The sequence below is a fragment of the Rhineura floridana genome, chromosome 13 (assembly GCF_030035675.1).
Source record: "Rhineura floridana isolate rRhiFlo1 chromosome 13, rRhiFlo1.hap2, whole genome shotgun sequence".
Classification (NCBI taxonomy): domain Eukaryota; kingdom Metazoa; phylum Chordata; class Lepidosauria; order Squamata; family Rhineuridae; genus Rhineura; species Rhineura floridana.
The window spans coordinates 30756657-30776131 of NC_084492.1; the positions used below are offsets into that span (position 1 = coordinate 30756657).

Consider the following 19475-nt stretch of genomic DNA (forward strand, 5'->3'; position numbering starts at 1 on the left):
AACCTACATTCTCTACAATCTGCAAATCTCTATGTTAATGTAAAGGAGAAAAGGAGAACCAGGCACATCCATGGGGGAATGCCTCCATATGCTATTGTCCTCAACTGCAAAGAACATTTGTTTTGGCCCAAAAGCAGTGCAGCCTGGAACTGATGTCACTACCACGGCACTGATGTTCTTTAACTGGCTGCCGTGAGGGTGAGTGGGAGAGAAGGACTATAAAAACAACAGCAAGAACACAGTGGTTGGCACACCCTTCTCCTTACTACTCCCCCCCCCAAAATCCTTCCTAGCTAGAGGCCAAATTCATCACCTCTGTGATCTAGTCAGGCCCCATCAATTCAGATCTACTGCTTCTTCTTAAGCCTGCTGCTGAATGCTCTCAGCTGAATGTCTCTTTCCTATTTTCCCCAGGAAACAAATGATATCACCAACTGTGCTGCTTTTCCTTTGTTTTCCTAATAGTGTTAAGAACCCAAATTAAAAATAAAATGTTTGTATCCATGACCATAATTAGCACATTGGCTTCTAATGACTGCTACTCCGTTTGCTTTAAAGATGTACACCTACTGTGCCTTTCATTTGTTTCCTTCTGGTTACATTTTTTTTTTGTTCTTCTGTATATAAAAAAACCAGATTTGTTGCTATTGACATGCTATGTAAGCAACAGTCTTACGGACAAGTAAATTGACTGGTAATGGAGAGCTGTCAGGTTATTTTCTCTCTCATTAACGTCTTTATTTTGTGCTCCATAAAACACATACAAAAATCAGCACTTCGCCCGTCATCCACTGCAAGTCTGTAAAAATTATCAAAGCAAACAACAAGATTTGAGTGTAGATAGGATAAAGGGGGAGAGAGAAATCCAACACCTACCTCATTTGCAGCAAGAAATGCATTGTTTGCTTCAGCCATGTTCATGTAGTTATTATTGTTGCCAAACTGAAAGAAAAATAGAGGCACCTACATTTTAACACACACCACAATAAAATCAGTACGTTCTGAATGCATAGAATACTTTCAACACACAAATTATGTCTTAAAGCCTTTATAATAACCTTGGTAGTGGTGAGATGACCTCCCCCTCCAAAAATAGAAGTTACATTAACAAATTAAATACTGTTGTAGCTGGGTAAGTTATATACAGGGCCGGCTCCAGGAATGCCGAGGCCATTGGGCATCAGCTTGCCCTGGCCCCCGGTGTGTGTGTGCGCACATGCGTGCATGCGCACATCACGCACGCGCCCCCATGCCCCCACCTGCCTTTCTGCTGTCTTTTACCATTGCCCTTAATGAAGATGGCAGCCGTGTTTTTCCTAATGGGATGACGCCTCCGCTGCCATCTTTGTTGATGGCACACGTGCGTGTGGTACACGCGCGCATCTCTGCTATCAACTAAGATGGCGGCAGGGGCTTCAGTACCTTAGGGAAACCGCGGCTGCCATTTTCGTTAAGGGCAATGGTAAAAGACAGCAGAAAGGTAGGTGGGGGTAGGTGGGGGCCCGTGGATCGTGGAAGGGGAGCAGAGGGGCAGCTGAGGGGCCCCCTGTAGCTCCAGGGGCCATTGGGACAGTGCCCAACCTGGCCGCCCTTTAGAACCGGCCCTGGTTATATAATTGCATTGCCATTTCCCTGACACTTCTTGTCAGTGGCCACTGGTGGCTCCATTTCAGTGGGGCAAGTGGAATCCATTCTGGGTTTCAGTCCAAATCTCCAAGGAGCTGGTCAAGATGCTGATGAAGAACTGTCTTGCTAGATCAGATCAAAGGTCATCTTGTCCGGCACTTTGTTAATAACAGAGTCCAGCCAGATAACAATGATGGTGATGGATATATTTATATCCCACTATTCTATAGTCACACCCAGCGTGGTGTACAAAAATAAAACTAAATATCTATACTCAATTTAAACAGCACACAACAATGCAACAATAATGTAAGTTAAAAGAAACAACAGCTTAGAAACAGAGGCAATAGTATGGTCAGTCAATCAACCTTGCCAAAACAAATAGGTTTTTAACTTCTGTCTAAAAGAACTTAGAGGAAGCCAAATGCAACTCAGAAATACATTCCAGAGTCACAATGTCACTTCTGAAAAAGTCCTGTTTCTTGTTCTCACACATCAAATCCCACAAAACAGTACAGAGGGCCTCTGAAGCTGATTTCCAGACTTGGACAGGTTTTCATGGGGTTAAGGTAGTAATTGTGATTGACAGACCTATCTTCTACCCTTTCTGTCTCTTTCAAGAAGTTATATGTTTGGTGATGGGGTAGTGGAAGAGATCTTTATAGTGTTTCATCAGCTGGGGTGAGATAGTTTGGCATAGTGGTCAGAGTGCCTGAAACTGGGTCTTCCCCAACCACAGCAAACAATGCCTAAGCCATACTGGCTTATCACACCCTTTGTGGAAGATTTACCAGTTAAGCAACAGCAGCATAGTAACATAATGACATTTAATCTACCTCATAGGGTTGTTCTGATAAAACAGATGGGGAGAAAACTATGTATGCTACCCTGAGCTCCTTCAAGGAAGGATGGAATAAAAATGCATGAAATAAACAGGCTCCTCATCACAGTTCCTCATCACAACGGAACTGCTGCACCATTTGGCACTGTGTCCCACATTTGTGTACATCACTTGATGTCTCATCACCATGCAATTGTTCAACAGGCATGGATCCACTGAAAGGCACTATTTGGGTCAATACACAAATCCTGCCTCCAATGATGTATTCGCACATGGAAGCCACTTCTTGATTCTATAAACATCACATGACAAAAATGCATTAGCGAAAACAGGACAGATTGGTACTTTTTGAAGACTGGTGAACAACTGCCCAGGATTATCACTTCCCTTTCTGTGAAGGGATCTCATCTCTCTGTGAAGGAGCAACAGTCTCTATACTCTAGAAGACCTCTTCTTAAACTCCTGCCCTCTCCATCATGACAAATATAATCACTGCAAATAATGAAAAGTTTTCCTTCCAAAGCTCATAGGACTGAAGATAGGAGAGGCAAAACACACTCAGCCTCATTCAATAAATGTTTTGTGTGGGGAAGCTCAAGTTCCCAATTAGGAGCCAAATTGCAAGGTATAAAATCCTGGACTTTTGGGTGTATCCTTCCATATGTTCCAATGAAATATTGGCATTTCGCAAGCTTAGATTTCCAGGACCAGAACTTGCTAGTACATGACTCTCTTGCCAGATAAAACAATAACCCAGGAAGTTTCAAGCAAAGTCAAATAAACTATAATTCCAATTTCAAATCTGTATTTAAGAAGACTGATGAACTTTACTTGGCATTAATTGACAACTGAGGCTAAAAAAGATATGGGAGTTTAATATTAACATTTTAGCAATCATTAAAATGACTTGTTGACATAACTAGGTTAGGAACATAGAAAGTTGCCTTATACCAACACAGATCACTGGTCTGTCTTGCTCAGTATTGTTTACAAAGTCAGGCAGTGGCTCTCCAGACTTTTAGACAGAGGTCTTCCATGGCCCTACCTGGGGATGCTGGGGACTGAACCTGGTAGTGGTGGCTAGTGGCTGCACTTGGAGCTCCTTGAAAGTTTGGACTAAAACCCAGAGCGGATTCTACTGCCCCACTGACATGGAGACACCTGCCACCTCTGGAACCTGGGGCTTTTTTACATGCAAAGCATGTACTCTACCCCTGAGCTGCAGCCCATGCTCTTAACTGTTAAGTGATGAAAAGGCTATATCAGCATTTCTTCCTTTGTCTTGGCTGTGCAACTCAAATACACACTTTGCTTTGGTGAATCTTGTTTAACACATTTTGCCAAAGCCATGTTGAGATTTTTTAAAACAACAACAATTTTTCACCACTACAACAAAACTTTACAAAGGAATTCACAAGCAACTGAGTACTCTTTCATAGACTCTTAGTTGTGAAAATGAAGATGATTTACATGACCATAAATTTCGTGGAGGCATCAGGAAACTGCTATTCCTGCTGGCTCCCTGTCAATGTGCTGCTGCTGCCACCACCACATACTGGAGGATACTGTATGCCATGGTAGGAAACCTTTTTCAGCCCAAGGGCCACATTCCTTTCTGAGCAACCTTTCAAGGGCCACATGGTAGTGATGGATGGAGCAACAAATGCAAATATAACCTTTGTGAAAAATTGGAAATGGACTGCCTTCAAGTCGATCCCGACTTCTGGCAACCCTATGAATAGGGTTTTCATGGTAAGCGGTATTCAGAGGGGGTTTACCATTGCCTCCCTCTGAGGCAGTGACTGGCCCAAGGTCACACAGTGAGCTTCATGGCTGTGTGGGGATTCAAACCCTGCTCTCCCAGGTCGTAGTCCAGCACCCTAACCACTACACCACACTGGCTCTCTATAACCTTTGTAGAGTCAGCTAATTTCTACACACAAACATCCCTCTCTATTCTCCATCCAGAAAAGTAAGAGGCAGTATCAGAGTTCAATGACACATTGCATCTATGCAAAAACACTTGGGGTATAAAGCAGGGCCAGTGAGGGGTGTGGCATGCCATGGGGAAAAGGTGTGTGACCCGGGGAGAATTCTAAGGGCCCAATAGAAAGGCCTGGGGGGCCACATTTGTCCCCTGGACCTGAGGTTCCTCACCTCTGCTGTGTGCAATCCACTGCTTCATCTTGCACATGACCGCAGGGCCACTGGAGCAGTCTACACATCACAAGACCAATGACTATGTGAATTGCTCTTGATATTGTATATAGTGCCTGTCAAATCACTTAAGGAGGCATCTTAACTCTCCTGTTTCAGTGTTTTTCTAAGACGCACATAAGGATAGTGAGGACAAAGCTGTAGGGTGGTGCACACGTCTGTGCATAACAAAAGGCAGAAGAACCACAAACCTTTTTAGTATCACAGACTGCTTTCCCCACAGAGAATGCTCTATCTTGGGGGGGAAAACCAAACCATCCAACATTTGGAAAGCCTTTAAAATTGGATTTGTTGTGCTCAAATTTGTCTGTATATCCACAGGGAAATGTTATCATCAGACTTGTCTTGCAGTGGGAACAATGATTGTGTGAATCCACCCAAAACTCCTTCTGCCTCAGTGTCAAAGGGACAAAACACTGAACTAGTCAGTTCTCTCTCTCTCTCTCTCTCTCTCTCTCTCTCTCTCTCACACACACACACACACCATACGCTGCTCACAGTGATTCTCCTATGGTTGCAGCAACCCAAATTTATCACAGGGGTATCATTCACAAGAAGTTCAAAGTATGAGATTGGTATTTTGTGGTTTTATTTTAATTTTTTTAACAAAAAAAAGTTAATTGTACTTTTTTAAAGTATGACATTTTTGTAACCTGCCCTGGAATCATTTGATGAAGGTGGGTTTTAAGTACAAATAATAACTCAGCATAAACAAATAAATATGAAGCCCCTCCCCCTATCTACTTATCTAATGATCAATCCCATGATGGAGGTAGGGGGCTATTTGCATCTCCATTAGGACACTGGGCACAGCCCACCCCAGTCTATGCCTACTTTAATTTCTTACATTGGTGGAGCCTTGGGGGAGGGGAGGTAGAAGAATGTACCCAGGGGCAGATTAGTCCCCCAGATTGGGGGCTAGTTATTCCTGGTCTAGGGAGACAAGGACCTGGCAGCACTGAAGAGACAGATGTGTAACCATGCCACCCACCTTTATACTCCCACTGAGGAGCATCACAACCCCTGGTTTCCTGCGTCATCTGTTGACCACCCATGCACACCCTTGTGTACATCAAGATGAGTGAATACACTCACCAAAAAAATAGCATATTTCTCTACTTTTCCTATCCTGACCAGAGACCTCTTCAAGGAACAGGAGATTAAAATATTTGATACAGGATATTTGCCTTTGAGGGATCCAAGATAGAAAAGACCTGAAAGACTGCCTGTATAGACCTCAGATCACCAGGGGAAATCCTACTCATGGCACCAAACCCTACAGAGCATCATAGGATGGAGACCCAAAACAGGACTTTTCTGCAAATTCCCCCACTCCCCATACTGTGGAATGCCCTTCCCTCTGCTATATGTGAAGCAGCAACTATGAGTTGCTTCAGATGTCATATAAAGACTTCCCCTTTTTTTGCCCAGGCTTTCCCTGACTCATAAGATCACATTTTGCATTTGAATCCCCCGAATTCCTGTTTTATCTGTTTATATGATTTTATGTTGCTGTTGTATTGATTTTAGGCTATATATTTTAAAAAAGAGTTGTACATCGATCAGAGAGTATTAAAATATTCACCTGTTTATAAATGCTTTGAAAGAAAGAAATGGAGATTTTTGCACTCAAGTTATGTTAATCCTTATAACAAAAATAATTTAACCTAGGGATGGGCAACTTCTTCTTTTTTGCCTGAGGGTCACATGGGCAACCTTTGCAGGGTCACATGCCGGTGGTGGTGGTGGTAGCGGGACCAGGGGCAAAACACAGGTAGAACATTGTATGTAACTCTTTGTTTTTGCTTAGTAGGCTTTATTTCAGTCACACAAAAACCAGAGGTTACTATAAACGTGCATGTAACGCCATCTTCTATCCAGGCAAGCAAGAGGGATAAGACAGTTCAAGGACACATTCCAGACAGTTCAAGGACACATTCCAGCCAGGCAAAAGCACTCAAGAAGGGGGCAAGGCAGGGCAGAAAGGTGTAGCCTGGTGAGAGGGATGTGGCCTACGGAGAGTCCTGGGACAGATAGAGAGGGATGCATTTGGCCTCTGGGCCTGAGGGTTCCTCATCCCTGAGCTAACCAATGGCATTCAGCAGTGCATCAAATTATTCTTATTAGATGTACAGCAATTACTCCTATTACTCCTAAAAACAAATACTACTAGTGATTTTTAATTATCCCGGTCCTATTTTCGTGGTACACATGCAGACTCTGTCTACAAGCAAATGAAGCCTACCATAGCAAGTAACACCATTTGGTTCATGTAGACCATCAAAGTAGTCTGCTCTAACTGACTCTCTAAGATACTGGGTAGAGGTCTTTCCCCAAACTGCTAACTGATGTTGCTGGAGATTAAACCTTAGATCTTCCTCTACACAAAGTATGTACTCTACCACTGAGCTATGGCACACACACCCCACTCCTATTTTACAGATAAGAGGAAGAAACTGAATCTACTAGTGTACAAACAAAGAAGGGTGATGAGAGTTGTTAGGAGACCCCTATTCCCAACACAGAGCTAGAGTTCCCAGATCTTGGAAGAGACATCAATTGTCAACTGGAAATTTTAGCTCTGTGAGGGGAATAGGGGCCTCCTAACAACTCTCAGCACCCTTAACAAACAAAAATGGTTCTTTGGGGGAAGCCATGACTGTTTAAAGTGGAATAATAGCAGAATAAATGCATGGTGTGAATGTGGTTTTAGAGTTTCTGACTCCTTACTGCAAGCTACTTTGAGATTTCATATATGTTAAATGGTCTGTAAGTTGACTAAATAAACTAGGGAAAACTAAAACCAGCATTTGTTGCAAATGTCCAGTGTGTTTTGGGTTACATCTACAAAGACTTATATTTAACAAATAAATCTCATAAAAGGTATCAAATGTCACTGATATGTTTCACTTTTCAAAGCATCCATTCCACACATTCACAGTAATTTATTCAATCCCTCAAATCAAGATTTCATGGTGACTTTTTGCACAGTCTTATTACTCATTACTCATTCAGAAGCTGCAAAACTGACACGATAGACTTTTTCGTGTCACTGAACCGAGAACACAGTAGGATTTACATGAGAAACACTAATGGTTCTTAGAAGAGCTGTTCACTGAAACACTGGCTTTAAAAAAAACACTAAAAATGAATGAAATAAAAGATAGCTGAATTGGAAAAACCATGACCACAGCCTGTGTGCATGCTGAAATTTCACAGAAGTGCAGGAAAAAAAGGCAGAATGTAGCACTGGCAACAGAATACAGCTTCCCAAGAGCTGCTATATTTTTATTACTATCACAATCCCTTCAAAAAACATCCAAGTGCACTGCAGAACTATGCAATAGCACAAGCAGGTCAAACCACATGCTTTAGGGAATGGTTGGAACCCTGTGGCCTTCCAGATATTGTTGGATTCCAACTTCCAACAGCCTCAGCCAGCATGCCCAATGGTCAAGGATCGTGGGGGCTGTACTGGAGGGCAACAGGTTCTCCACACCTGCTTTAGGGGAAGATAACTGCACCAAGGATATGAACAGCAAGAGTGTGCCTCCAATATCCAGAGAGCTGGATGATGCAGAGGGCCACAAGAAATTAGACCAAGGGCCGCATGTAGCCGTCAAGTTGTAGATTTCCCACCCCAGATCTAATAAATCAGATTAAAATAAGAACTGGGTAAGAAATCATTCTCTGAACTGTTAGCACATGAATGTAATTACTGTAGAATCTACAGCTAATCAACTCTGAATTGTATCCATTAATTAGTCTTGGCCCTGGAGAAATGGGGGAGGGGGGAATCAGTAATAATGTTAACACTGAAAAGCACTGGTGCCCTGCCGAAATGTGGGTCTCTCAGCATGTGAAGCCTAGCAGGTAGCTCCAGTGGTCCAAGTAATTTTAAATGCTCTTGCCTGAAGTAGAGAGCAGGAATGACAAAGTGCTTATTGCTTATCTGTTGTATTTATACAAAGCTTATTATTAATGGCTTTTAAAGGTGTATCAGCTGGGAACAGCTATAAACCGTGCTAAGTAGAACAAAGGGTTCCATATTTTTCTCCTAGTAAAATATTTAATTTGTGGAAGACAGATGAAAAAAGCTTAGCACGAAATTGTTCTCATGCTGCAATCCACTATTTGCTGCTCTTGTTTGTACAACTCCCGTTTCATTTCTGCAGATTTCACATGGGGGAAGAACCCAATGGATTACAATTGTATTTTTGTCCACATATTTTGCCATCATTTAGCCAGACCACAGAACAAGTATTTGAGAACAGATAGGACAGAAAACCAAGAATGCATTCCCCTCCCACACCCTGACCTACATTGTTTAACTAATATATATCCTGTTAGATGAGCTAAACTAATACCCAATTGTTCAGAGCTTGGAAAAGTTACTTTTTTGAGCTGCAACTCCCATCAGCCCCAGCTAGCATGGCCAGTGGATTGGGCTGATGGGAGTTGTAGTTCAAAAAAGTAACTTTTCCAAGCTCTGCAATTGTTCATCGGGGCATTACTTTAAACAGATGAAACCTAACAATCCCTACAGTGATCTTCTGCTCCAAGACTTCAAAGCATTCAAAATCAGTAAATTATTTCAAGCTTATTAATAAGGTGACCAAATACAGGTTGCAGCCAAATAAAAACACAAACATTAATTGTACATGAGCCTAAAAACCTATCATAACAATAAAACATAAACAATATATTTATAACAATAAAACATAAACAGCAAACAAAATCTTAAATCTCAAGACTGGCCACTTGTCTACTTTGAATTTAGCTGTATTAAACAGTACACACCTGTCCATACTGGACAGTAGATGTTTGATCCTGGGGTCCTTCTGGGAGGAAGCGTGGGATATAAATGTAATAAATAAATAAATCTATACCACTAAGGGTAGGAACCACAACTAAAAGTTTCTCTAAGCATTTTTGCCTGGACGTGTCATACAATTTACAATATAATATATACTGTATGGCATCCTCTACCTGTGGGCTGACTCCCAAGGGTCAGTTTTGAAAGGGCAGTTGGTCTGTTTTGGAAGGTGATGATACCAGTGTCACAGTCAGTGCCCAAAGTGGGAGAAAAAAGGATGTAATAATAATAATAATAATAAACTTTATTTCTACCCCGCCCTTTTTCCAATAGGACTCAGAGCGGCTTACAACTAAAAACAACACCATTAAAACATACAGAGTATATTATTAAAAAAGAATTAAACTATGAGAAAAATTAAAACCATAAAATATAGGTTAAAACCAGCGGACAATTTAAAATAATAAAATCATATAATCTAATCACCAAACCTATGACACTTAATCCTGGTCTATCCCAAATGCCTGTTGAAATAAAACAGTCTTTACTTGTTGCCGGAAAGACGGCAAGGAGGGAGCTGATCGCACCTCACTCAGAAGGGAGTTCCACAGCCTAGGGGCGGCCACCGAAAAGGCCCTATGTAGGATGGCTTTGAAGGAAGTGTGGGGATGGGAGGAAGTGTGATTCTTAGGGCAGATTCCATTTTGTCTCTCTGAAAAGAAGCATGATGGTTATAGATCTGACCAAAACAAAGTGGGATGGCATCACCCCATACCGAGCACTGGTTACAGTGAGCAACTGATGTCAGGTTCCATAAACCAAACTGCTAATTTCAATCCATCACAAAGCTGTGAAGTTCTTTAGTATCAGGTGAACCACAGCATTTCCTCAACTCCCCCCATCCAACCCTGTCAAGCACTTCCAACATTTAGACTCTGCTGAGCCTTTGGGAGAGGAGATGCAAGATGTGAACTCAGCCATCATTCATTAAATACATTGTCAGTGGCTGTGCCAGCCATGTTTTCACAGCTGGGTTTGTAATCAACATCTTCCATAGGGGTGGGGAACCTTTTTCAGCCACTGTCTCCTGGTCAACCTTCTGAGGCCCACATGTTGGTGGTGGTATGGCAAGAGACAAAAGAAGGACTAGGAACAAATGCAAATTTCTACACACACACATTTCTATCTTTCATCCATACAAATAAGACACATTATCAGAGTTCAAGGACATAATCCAACCAGGGAAAAATACTTGGCATGTGAAGAAACACTAGTGAGAGGTGTGATCTGGAGAAAGGGGTGTGTGGCCTAGGGAGATTTCCAAGGGCCAGACAGAGAGGTCTGGAAGGCCACATTTGGCCCCAGGCCCTGAAATTTCCCACCCCTTGTCTACAGTGTTCCTCAATAGGTCCCTATTCTTTGTGCACACAAAGAAGTGTAATTACCATCTCTTACTGCCATCGCCAGAGGGTTTTACTTTTGGAGAGCTTTTTAAAAATATATATATATTTATTTATTTATTTATTTATTATTTGATTTATATCCCACCCTTCCTCCCAGCAGGAGCCCAGGGCAGCATTTTTTTTAATAATTAAAAATATTTTTTATTTTTTAAAGACATTTATATACTGCTTAATTATTCGCATTTCTAAGCAGCTGGCATCTGGGCTCCTTCTGGGAGGAAGGGCGGGATATAAATGTAATAAATAAATCGACAAATCTGCAAGGGAGATCTGGAGAGAGTTGATTTAAGTGGGAGCGCTAGCCTCAACATTTACAATCATCCCGTTATTGTTATTTTTCTTTGATCTGCCTTCATGAAGACCTTTTTCAGCCAATTCTCAGGTTAGTTATGCTTGGGCAGAGATGTGAAGGGCCAGAAAAACCCCCGAAAGAATTGGAGGGGGGGCTTTTTTTCCCGATTTTGTTTGGAAACATTGAAAAAAATGAAGAAAAATGGATTATGGAATGTTTTATTTTAGCATGATGAATAAAACGTTTCATTGAATCTTGGTCCCCCCCTTTTTTCCTCAGTTCTTTTTATGGGAATGGATGCTATATGTCTGCTTGACAATGTGGAGGACTGGCAGAGACATAAATAATTTTCTTTGCTATTAATGTTGATGGTTTCTTCTGGGGTTTTTTAAATTGTTTTTTGCCTGCTCCTCATAAACTGGTAAAACGAAAGAGTTTCCTTAACAGTTCAGGTGTTCTTATTTATTTTATTTATTTGTTAAACTTATATACCGCCCGACTAGCAAGCAGCTCTCTGGGCGGTGAACATAAAAACCATCTAAAATGAAATTACAACAGGATCTTGTAGATCCATTTGTTACAAAAAAAGTAAAAATTTTAAAAAGTAAATTCAATTTGTAATAATTGTTTGAATAAAATGTACTTTTAATATACCAAATGTGATAATTTTATGCCAAACCAACTTGTACATAATTAATTTGATGTTTCTGAAGTAACACAGTGAGTTTCAATCTTTAAAAAGTGCTAATATTGCATTTTTCCAAAAACTTCCATTTTTTTCTGGAAAAAAACAGAAAAAACTTTTTTCCTATGGGTTCAAAATTTCTGGAAATTTTACATCTTTATGCTTGGGTAGAAGTAGCCTGACATTCTGTTTTCTATCAGCAATGTAAACCAATGGCAAACTTCCAGTGATTTCTTTCCATAGAACTCAATGCCTCATATTTCCTTCTTTCTGTTACAGAGGATCCTTAGAGATGCTCCAATCCTGCAGCTTCTTTCTGATGTGAGTAGTCTAATGCACACATGGATTCCCTACACATCCAGCCTTCCTCGCACGCTCCAACAGAGGAGAATGTTCTACCCAGTCCTGCTTTCATAAATGTGCACAGCTGCTCTCTCCCACTGAAGTAAGAGAGCAACTCCATCTGTGTGAGTCAGAGTTCACACAGAGCTCTGTACCAGAGTTAAAAGAATCTCACTCAGTGCTGTATGTAACATACACATTCCTTGCTATTCATTATATTAGGTGTCAGCCCCACTGTATTGAAACAACGGGCTCATTACTGAAATATAACTTCCTTTGAAAAGGACAACAGACGGCAGGGGGTTATTTGTTAATCTATGTGGACCAGACAGCTCTAACTGTATAATCATGACTGAGAGGTGCAACATAACAGCTTGGGAAAGCGGAGAGAGAGAGAGGCACTGCATTAGCCATAACTATTCACATTGCATCTGATTAAAAGTATCCAAATTGGTATTTCAAGGATTAAGGCTGCAGGCTCCCACACTGGTTTCAGCAAGACTCCAAGAATGATTGAGCACTTTGCAAATAACTGTACATTATTAAATGGACAAAAAACAACAATGAAGGGTTATATATAGCACATTATCATTAAAACACAACCCTGGGCTCCTTTTGGGAGGAAGGGCAGGATATAAATTTAATAAACAAATAAATACATGTTTATATTATCTTTATTTTGTTGTTAAGTTACATATGCGGAATCATTTGTTGTATGTTGTACTATGCTGTGACCCATTCCACAACTTTAGAGGGAAGGGGAGGATATAAATTCAGAAAACAAATAAAATGGAGCCCTAATATGAAACATTTTATATATTTTGTGCAACCATTATTCACCGCTTTCTTTGTGCCTTTCCCCCTTTCTGTTCTTACAGCTCTTAGAAGGTAAAGCTATGGATAAGAACTAGTTGTTTTTTTATTAATATTGTTATAAGCATTGGGATGTTGATCTGGATGATGTCTATTGGTCCCCTCCAAGCCTGTGATTCTGTAGCTGTAAGGATAGGATTTGTAGTGGAACTGGTCAAACTAGTCCCTTTGTTAAGGTAATGGCCCTAGCAGGGCCTGTGAAGCACCCTATCTGCATGACTAAAGAGTTGGCCATGTTGCCATAGGAACCACTGGTTGGTGATGCTCTTTCAGGAAAGGGTAGGCCTCACTGCTCAACTGGTTGGAGGTCATTTTGTAGGTAGGCGAACAATAGCCCAGGAGCTAGCCTTTGCTAGGCTGGTCTGAAGCTGGAAAGACATAGACACATGACTTGCTCTCTGTGCTGAATCCCAAGCTATGGCTTTGGGAAACCTCATTGAAAACCTAATGGAATGGGGAAGCAGGATCTGTCAAGAGGGTTAATGCTGTGAAGCCTTCCATCTTATGCTTGTTGTATATATGTGTAAATGAAACCATGTAGTCTAAATACACCACAGTCTCCAGTAGCCTTCATTCCAAGGAAACCAAAACCTGGGTACGCACTGTAATCCCTGCAGTCTCTCACTGCTTGGAGATCAGCATATGTGCAACATTATTATATTCCTGCTTTATCAATTGTGTAAAATTGCAACCAGGATCAACTGCAGAATTTTTGGGATGGGGAAAGTTAGTTATTCTTTTTAAAATTCTATCTATATTTCATATTACCCCTTTCAAGTGTGTGTGTATATATGTGTGTGTGTGTATGTATGTATGTATATGAGAGATAATATATTTAAGAGAAAGTCATGTTCATAATATACTTCAGTCTCCATTCTGTGAAATTCAGTTCATAAGAGGTTGCACTATCCTTATGGGTAAAGAAAACATAATGATCCCAAAAGATGTAATTAAAGACCAGAACTAAATTGCTTTACAGGTTTAACTATGGTATCTTAGTAATTTCACAAGATAACATCTTTTCTGCATTTGTGTGGGTTTCATTATGTTGCTGGATGACTGATAAGGAAATGAATAAAGAATGCGTATTTTGGGGGGGGTCGTTAACTCACCATGTTCATAGCTTCTCTGACTGAATGAAATGCCAGATTAAATTAATGGATATGGCTAAGTCTAGTTTGCTGGTGGGGAGCCTCATGGAAAGTGGGGCAGCCTTGACAATAAACTGTAATTAAAAGATGAGAAGCTGAATGCTGCTTAAACAAGAATATCCCAAAGAATGACAAAGCACACTAACATTTTCCTCAACACCCCGAAAAAGCCAAGACTGAGTGAAAACAAAGGTCTTGGCCTTGTGCCTAAAGATGGATAGAGATGGCACCAGGAGTGTCTTGCTGGGGAGAGCATTCCACAGGCGGGGGCCACCACTGAAAAGGTCCTTTGTTGTGTTGCCACAAGAACCTTATTGCAGTAGGTTCAGATGGAAATGTATTAGTGTTGCATTATACTTCAGGAAAGGCAACTTCCACTTTTCTTCACAATACAGTGGCCCAGTTCTCATGAAATGCTAAACGAGTGTGCGGGTGCTCACAGCAAAAATCACAGCCACTTCACTTCTCATGCAGTCCTGCTGTTACCATGCTACTTGAACCCAAGCCATGGTTTGATTCCATGTTGCATCCAAACCAAGAATTGTGGCTAGTCTCCCCTAGGCAAAAGCCATGAGCAGCAAGCCAAAAATAAACCTTGGCTAAAGGTCATGGTTTGTCAGCAGCAAGACAAACTGCAAACCCAGATTCGAACATTACGCTAAGCCAAACTGTGGCTTACCTCCAAATAGCACACCAGCAGCAGGACCAAGAGCGGAGCACAGCAGCTGCAATATTTTCCTTTGAGTACCTACACGCTCATTCACATTTAGTCATGGTATGTGCAAACCAGGTCAGTATTTCACCAAAGGTTAAAGCTAGTACATCTGAGCAGCCAACCTCTTAAGTATGTGTAGTGGAGGCTAGTCCATTAGGGAAAATGGGGCACTGCCCCACCAACCTCAGTTTGCTATCAGCCAGCCTTCACCTGTCTACCTTCTTATTTACATTCAGTCCAGGGGAGCTTCCTCCTCATTAGTTTCAGTGTAGACCTTGTAGAATTCAACAGGAATGATGGTGACAAAACTAGAATTAGTTGGCTCCATCTGTCATTGGCTCTGGCTCCACCTACTTGCTGGGCTCCCTGCCTTCCACCTTACCAGCCCAAGTGGGCATCAGCATATGCCAGAGATGTTTATTACAGATGAACTTTTTCTTGTATAAGCAGCTATGCTAAGAGTTTCGGGATATGGGGAAAAAATACTTCAGGTACCTCTGGTCATAAACCAAGAGTGTCTTGAGCAAATGCAATGTCTAGCATTCTAAGGTTAAGTCATTCTCAGCAGGCTGCATAAGGAGGGGAAATGATGAGTAATCAGTTGCATGCAGACAAAGTGCTTGTCTTGATCTTTAAAGACCTAAATCAGTGGTGGGAAACCTTTTAGGGCCACATTTCCTCAAGAGTAATGAGTTGGGGGCAAGCTGCCTTGTGAAGACTGTCCTGAAATACAGAATAAAGGTATTTTAAATACAATAAATCGGGATGGAGATACTGCAGCCGTCCAGATGTTGCTGGAGTCCAACTTTCATCATCTTCAGCCGGCATGGCCAATGGTCAGGCCTGATGGGAGATTGAGTCCAACAACAACTGGACAGCTGCAGGTTCTCCATCCCTGAAATAACCGAAACAGATGTGTCATTCAGCTCATGGATGGGATCTCCAGTTTCACAGTACTTCTCAAAGATGCTATCATAAAAGTTGAATCTGACATAATGGCAGTACCTAGGTACTATATATTATTTACATGCCTAATATTTGAGGGGGCTCTTGTCACAGTACCCTCTGGTGGACTCTATCCTACACAAGGGTCTTATTATGAGGCCTGTTGTGTTTACCTTGTGATGGTGATGATGGACAGCAGCCGTGGTGCTCTGATGAGCACTGACATTTGAATTTTCCACAATATCCTGGGAGCACTGTTACATCTGGAGTGCTCTGGTGTATTGTGGGAAATTAAAATAGGAGTCTCTGAGCTATCCAATGCTCATAGGAGCAATGGAAAAAGGAAGACCAGAGCAGATGTTAGTGGTAGGCCAGCATACCTAGTAGCTACCTAAGGATGCTGGGTGCTGACTCTAGCCCTGCCTACTCTCTCTGCTCAATATTGTTAAAAAATATCAAGTTTAGACTGTAGTGTTTTAGAAATACAGGACAACGTCCTTTAATATGAACATTTACAGGTTCACCAATTGTCTTCGAAGCGTTCCTCCAATAAATGCATTAACTTCAAATTAGCTTTTGGAATATAACATGCACACACTTATGAAAAACATGCTAGATAAACAGATAGGAAGGCACTGAATCTAGCTTCTAAACATAATGACAGCATTTTATTCTAGGAATCCTAAGGAATGGTTTCATACCACTGTATCTGAGATTACTGTAATATTTTCTCATATGAATTTCAAGAAGTATATTATTATACTGCAATTGGACTATAAGTAGCTTTTCTTAGACTCATATCAAATTTCACTCACTTAAGTAAAAATTGTGAATTCTGATCTGAAACATTATTTGGCTCAACTGCATAGTCTCAAATTATACTGAGTGATAAATGTAAAAAATAATAATATAGAAAGGGTGAAGCAGATGTAGGTATTTTATTTTAATCACAGCGAAAGATTAGTCAAGACATTGTAAGGCTAAACACAGCAGATGAATGTACTTACATGTCTTACTTCTTCCGTACCTCTCCTCTGGAAGAGGATAGAATCTGAAGGGGCCTTTTAGAATATAACTGATATATAATGAACATTAAGGAAAACCTGATTTTTTATGTTCTGCCTTGGTCGCCAAGGCCTTTTGATGGGGCACTTCTGGTGGTTCCACATGCCCCTGAAGTTTGGTTGGCTTTTACCAGAGGCCAAGTCCTGTGCAACTCCTCACCCTTACTCTTTTTTAAACATCTTCAAAAAACTATTATTCAGACAAGACTTTCAAACCTGAGATGCTTTGCCAGCCAGCTTTTACTGATGTGTTTGACATTTTTAAATTGTTTTAACTGTGGTTTAAAGGTTGCATACTGCCTTGTGATATTTTATATGAAAGTGCAGCTTATAAATACAGTAATATCTCAGGTAACAAATCCTCCAGCAAAGAAGCTCCTTTTAATAAAGTCTTTTTTGGAGGTGGGGGAATGCACACACTCTGACATAGTCAGAATGTGGCTGTTTGTCCACTGGACTGCGGCTGCTACAGGCAGCTTTCTCACTAGTGGCTGGAATGGTGCTCCTTGACATATGGCACAAGCGCCTCCACAATAAACAGTGCTTTGGGTGCCCTGCAAGCACTGTTTACTGCAGATGTGTCTGCTCAAGTGTAGGGGAGGATGGCAGACAGAGAGAGACCAAGCACAGGGTGGTGGCTGCCCCTTGCCTACCTGCCTGCCTGCTCAAGTGTGCAGAGAGAACTCTGCTCAAAGCTTTAGACTACTATGGCAAGATGCTTCACGATAAAAGAAAAAAAGGCAAGCAGGCATCCCTGGATGCATTTTGGAATTAGCCTTCAAGTGGTCTGCATGCAAGGCTAACCTGACCTGATTGTTTCATTTCCAACATGTGCATTGTTAGTTTTGAATAAAAAGTTTGCTGAAATATGTTGAATTGCTTTGTGTGTGTGTGGTGTAGGAACCTATCCTTATTCTTTCCATGTTATATCTAACTCTGGTATCAAAGTTTCTGTTAAGGAAGTAATGTCCAGGAATGCGTGTACTTCGTTAATTGAGGTATTACTGTGTTTAAATAAAAAAAAAATGTCACAATGAAGAGCATTCCCTGAAGCTAACCAGGCGTAACGAATGAAGGTAGCTTGTTTGGTGAGGTGGTCTTCAAGAATGAGGAGGGAGAGATGGAAAATATGATGACACAGGAAAACAAGAGGAGGTGATGGCAGAGCCTTTAGGAATAAGAACACACCATATCTGGTATACCCCACTAAGGGCAAGAGAGAAGTTGGTTTCTGTGCCATTCAGTATTCAGGATCCTTGGGCAGAACACCATGATTTCATGAACTCGTTCAATGGAATATAAAAAGCAAAAGTAGCAATGTTGGTCTATAAGAAAAACAACTCATCTGAAATTTACCTTTCGGCAATATTGTTGTTTGGACCAACCAAAATGACACAAAAGTGTGGCAAGCTTATGTAAAAAGTGGTCTGATGGGTTGAGGGGGAAAGATATCAGCACATAGTTAAACTATGGAATTTGCTGCCACAAGATGTAGCGACGGCTGCTAACCCGGCTAGTTTTAAAACAGGGTTAGACAAGTTCATGGAGGACACAACAATCAATGCTAGCCATGATGGCTATGTTTTTTATGTACACTGCATAGAAAAGGAAATACCAGTTGCTGGGAATCACAAGTGGGGAGAGTGCTATTGCACTCCGACCTTCTTTGCAGGTTTCCGACAGCCCTTGTGAAATCAGGATGCTGGACTAGATGAACCTTTGGCCTGATTCAGCAGAGCTATTCTTAGGTTCTTAGAACAACAACAACAAAAAAACACTACTAAGCTGGTTGCCGTAGCCATGAAGTCAGCTTGTAGGCTCAGTTCCAATATGGAGATTTCAGGATGAATAACTCCTTCCCACATGATACAACGGAATACAGCTTTGAAGTTGGGTTTGAGTTGCCGGTAGAAAGTTTGGAACTGGAATACGAAATATTGGTTTAAAAAAAGCTTATTTCCAAGCAGTGGTATAGGAAGAACATTTCCTTTTGGAATATACCTTGATATACAAATGGATTCCACATTAACCTTTTTTAAAAAAAATAATAATCCTAGATTCCAAATTTAATTGTATAAGCTTACATGTAATGTGAAAGTGGCCTTCTCTAAATATCAGAATGTCTTTGAGGCCCCTCACAAAGCTATTTGGATAGAACAAGGTTGAAGCATATTTTTAAGTGGCAAAATTATTATTATGAAAAATGTGCAAGCAGCCTGTAAAAGGATTCAGGTCAGAGAACCAAAAGAAAAGACAAAAGAGCATAATACAATTTGCATTAATACAAAAGCATTAAAACACACTGATATTGACTGCCAGGTTCTATGGGCTCACAGCATCTTTTCTCTTTCCATCATAGTACTACAGTTGCCACGTATCAGAGGACAGAGGAATGTCACTAGAGAGCCTTTGAAGGTGCCCACTGTTTGAAGGGCTGTCCAATCC

The 19475-nt window shown here is 41.1% G+C and overlaps 1 protein-coding gene across 1 annotated transcript in view; it reads right to left on the reverse strand.

Annotated features, from left to right (window-relative positions):
• TOX3 (TOX high mobility group box family member 3) overlaps positions 1-19475 on the reverse strand; it is a 127380-nt gene that overhangs the window by 28669 nt on the left and 79236 nt on the right. The window contains exon 2 of the mRNA XM_061593627.1: positions 877-942. Coding sequence (XP_061449611.1) covers positions 877-942 — 66 coding nt within the window. The remainder of the gene's footprint in view (positions 1-876; positions 943-19475) is intronic.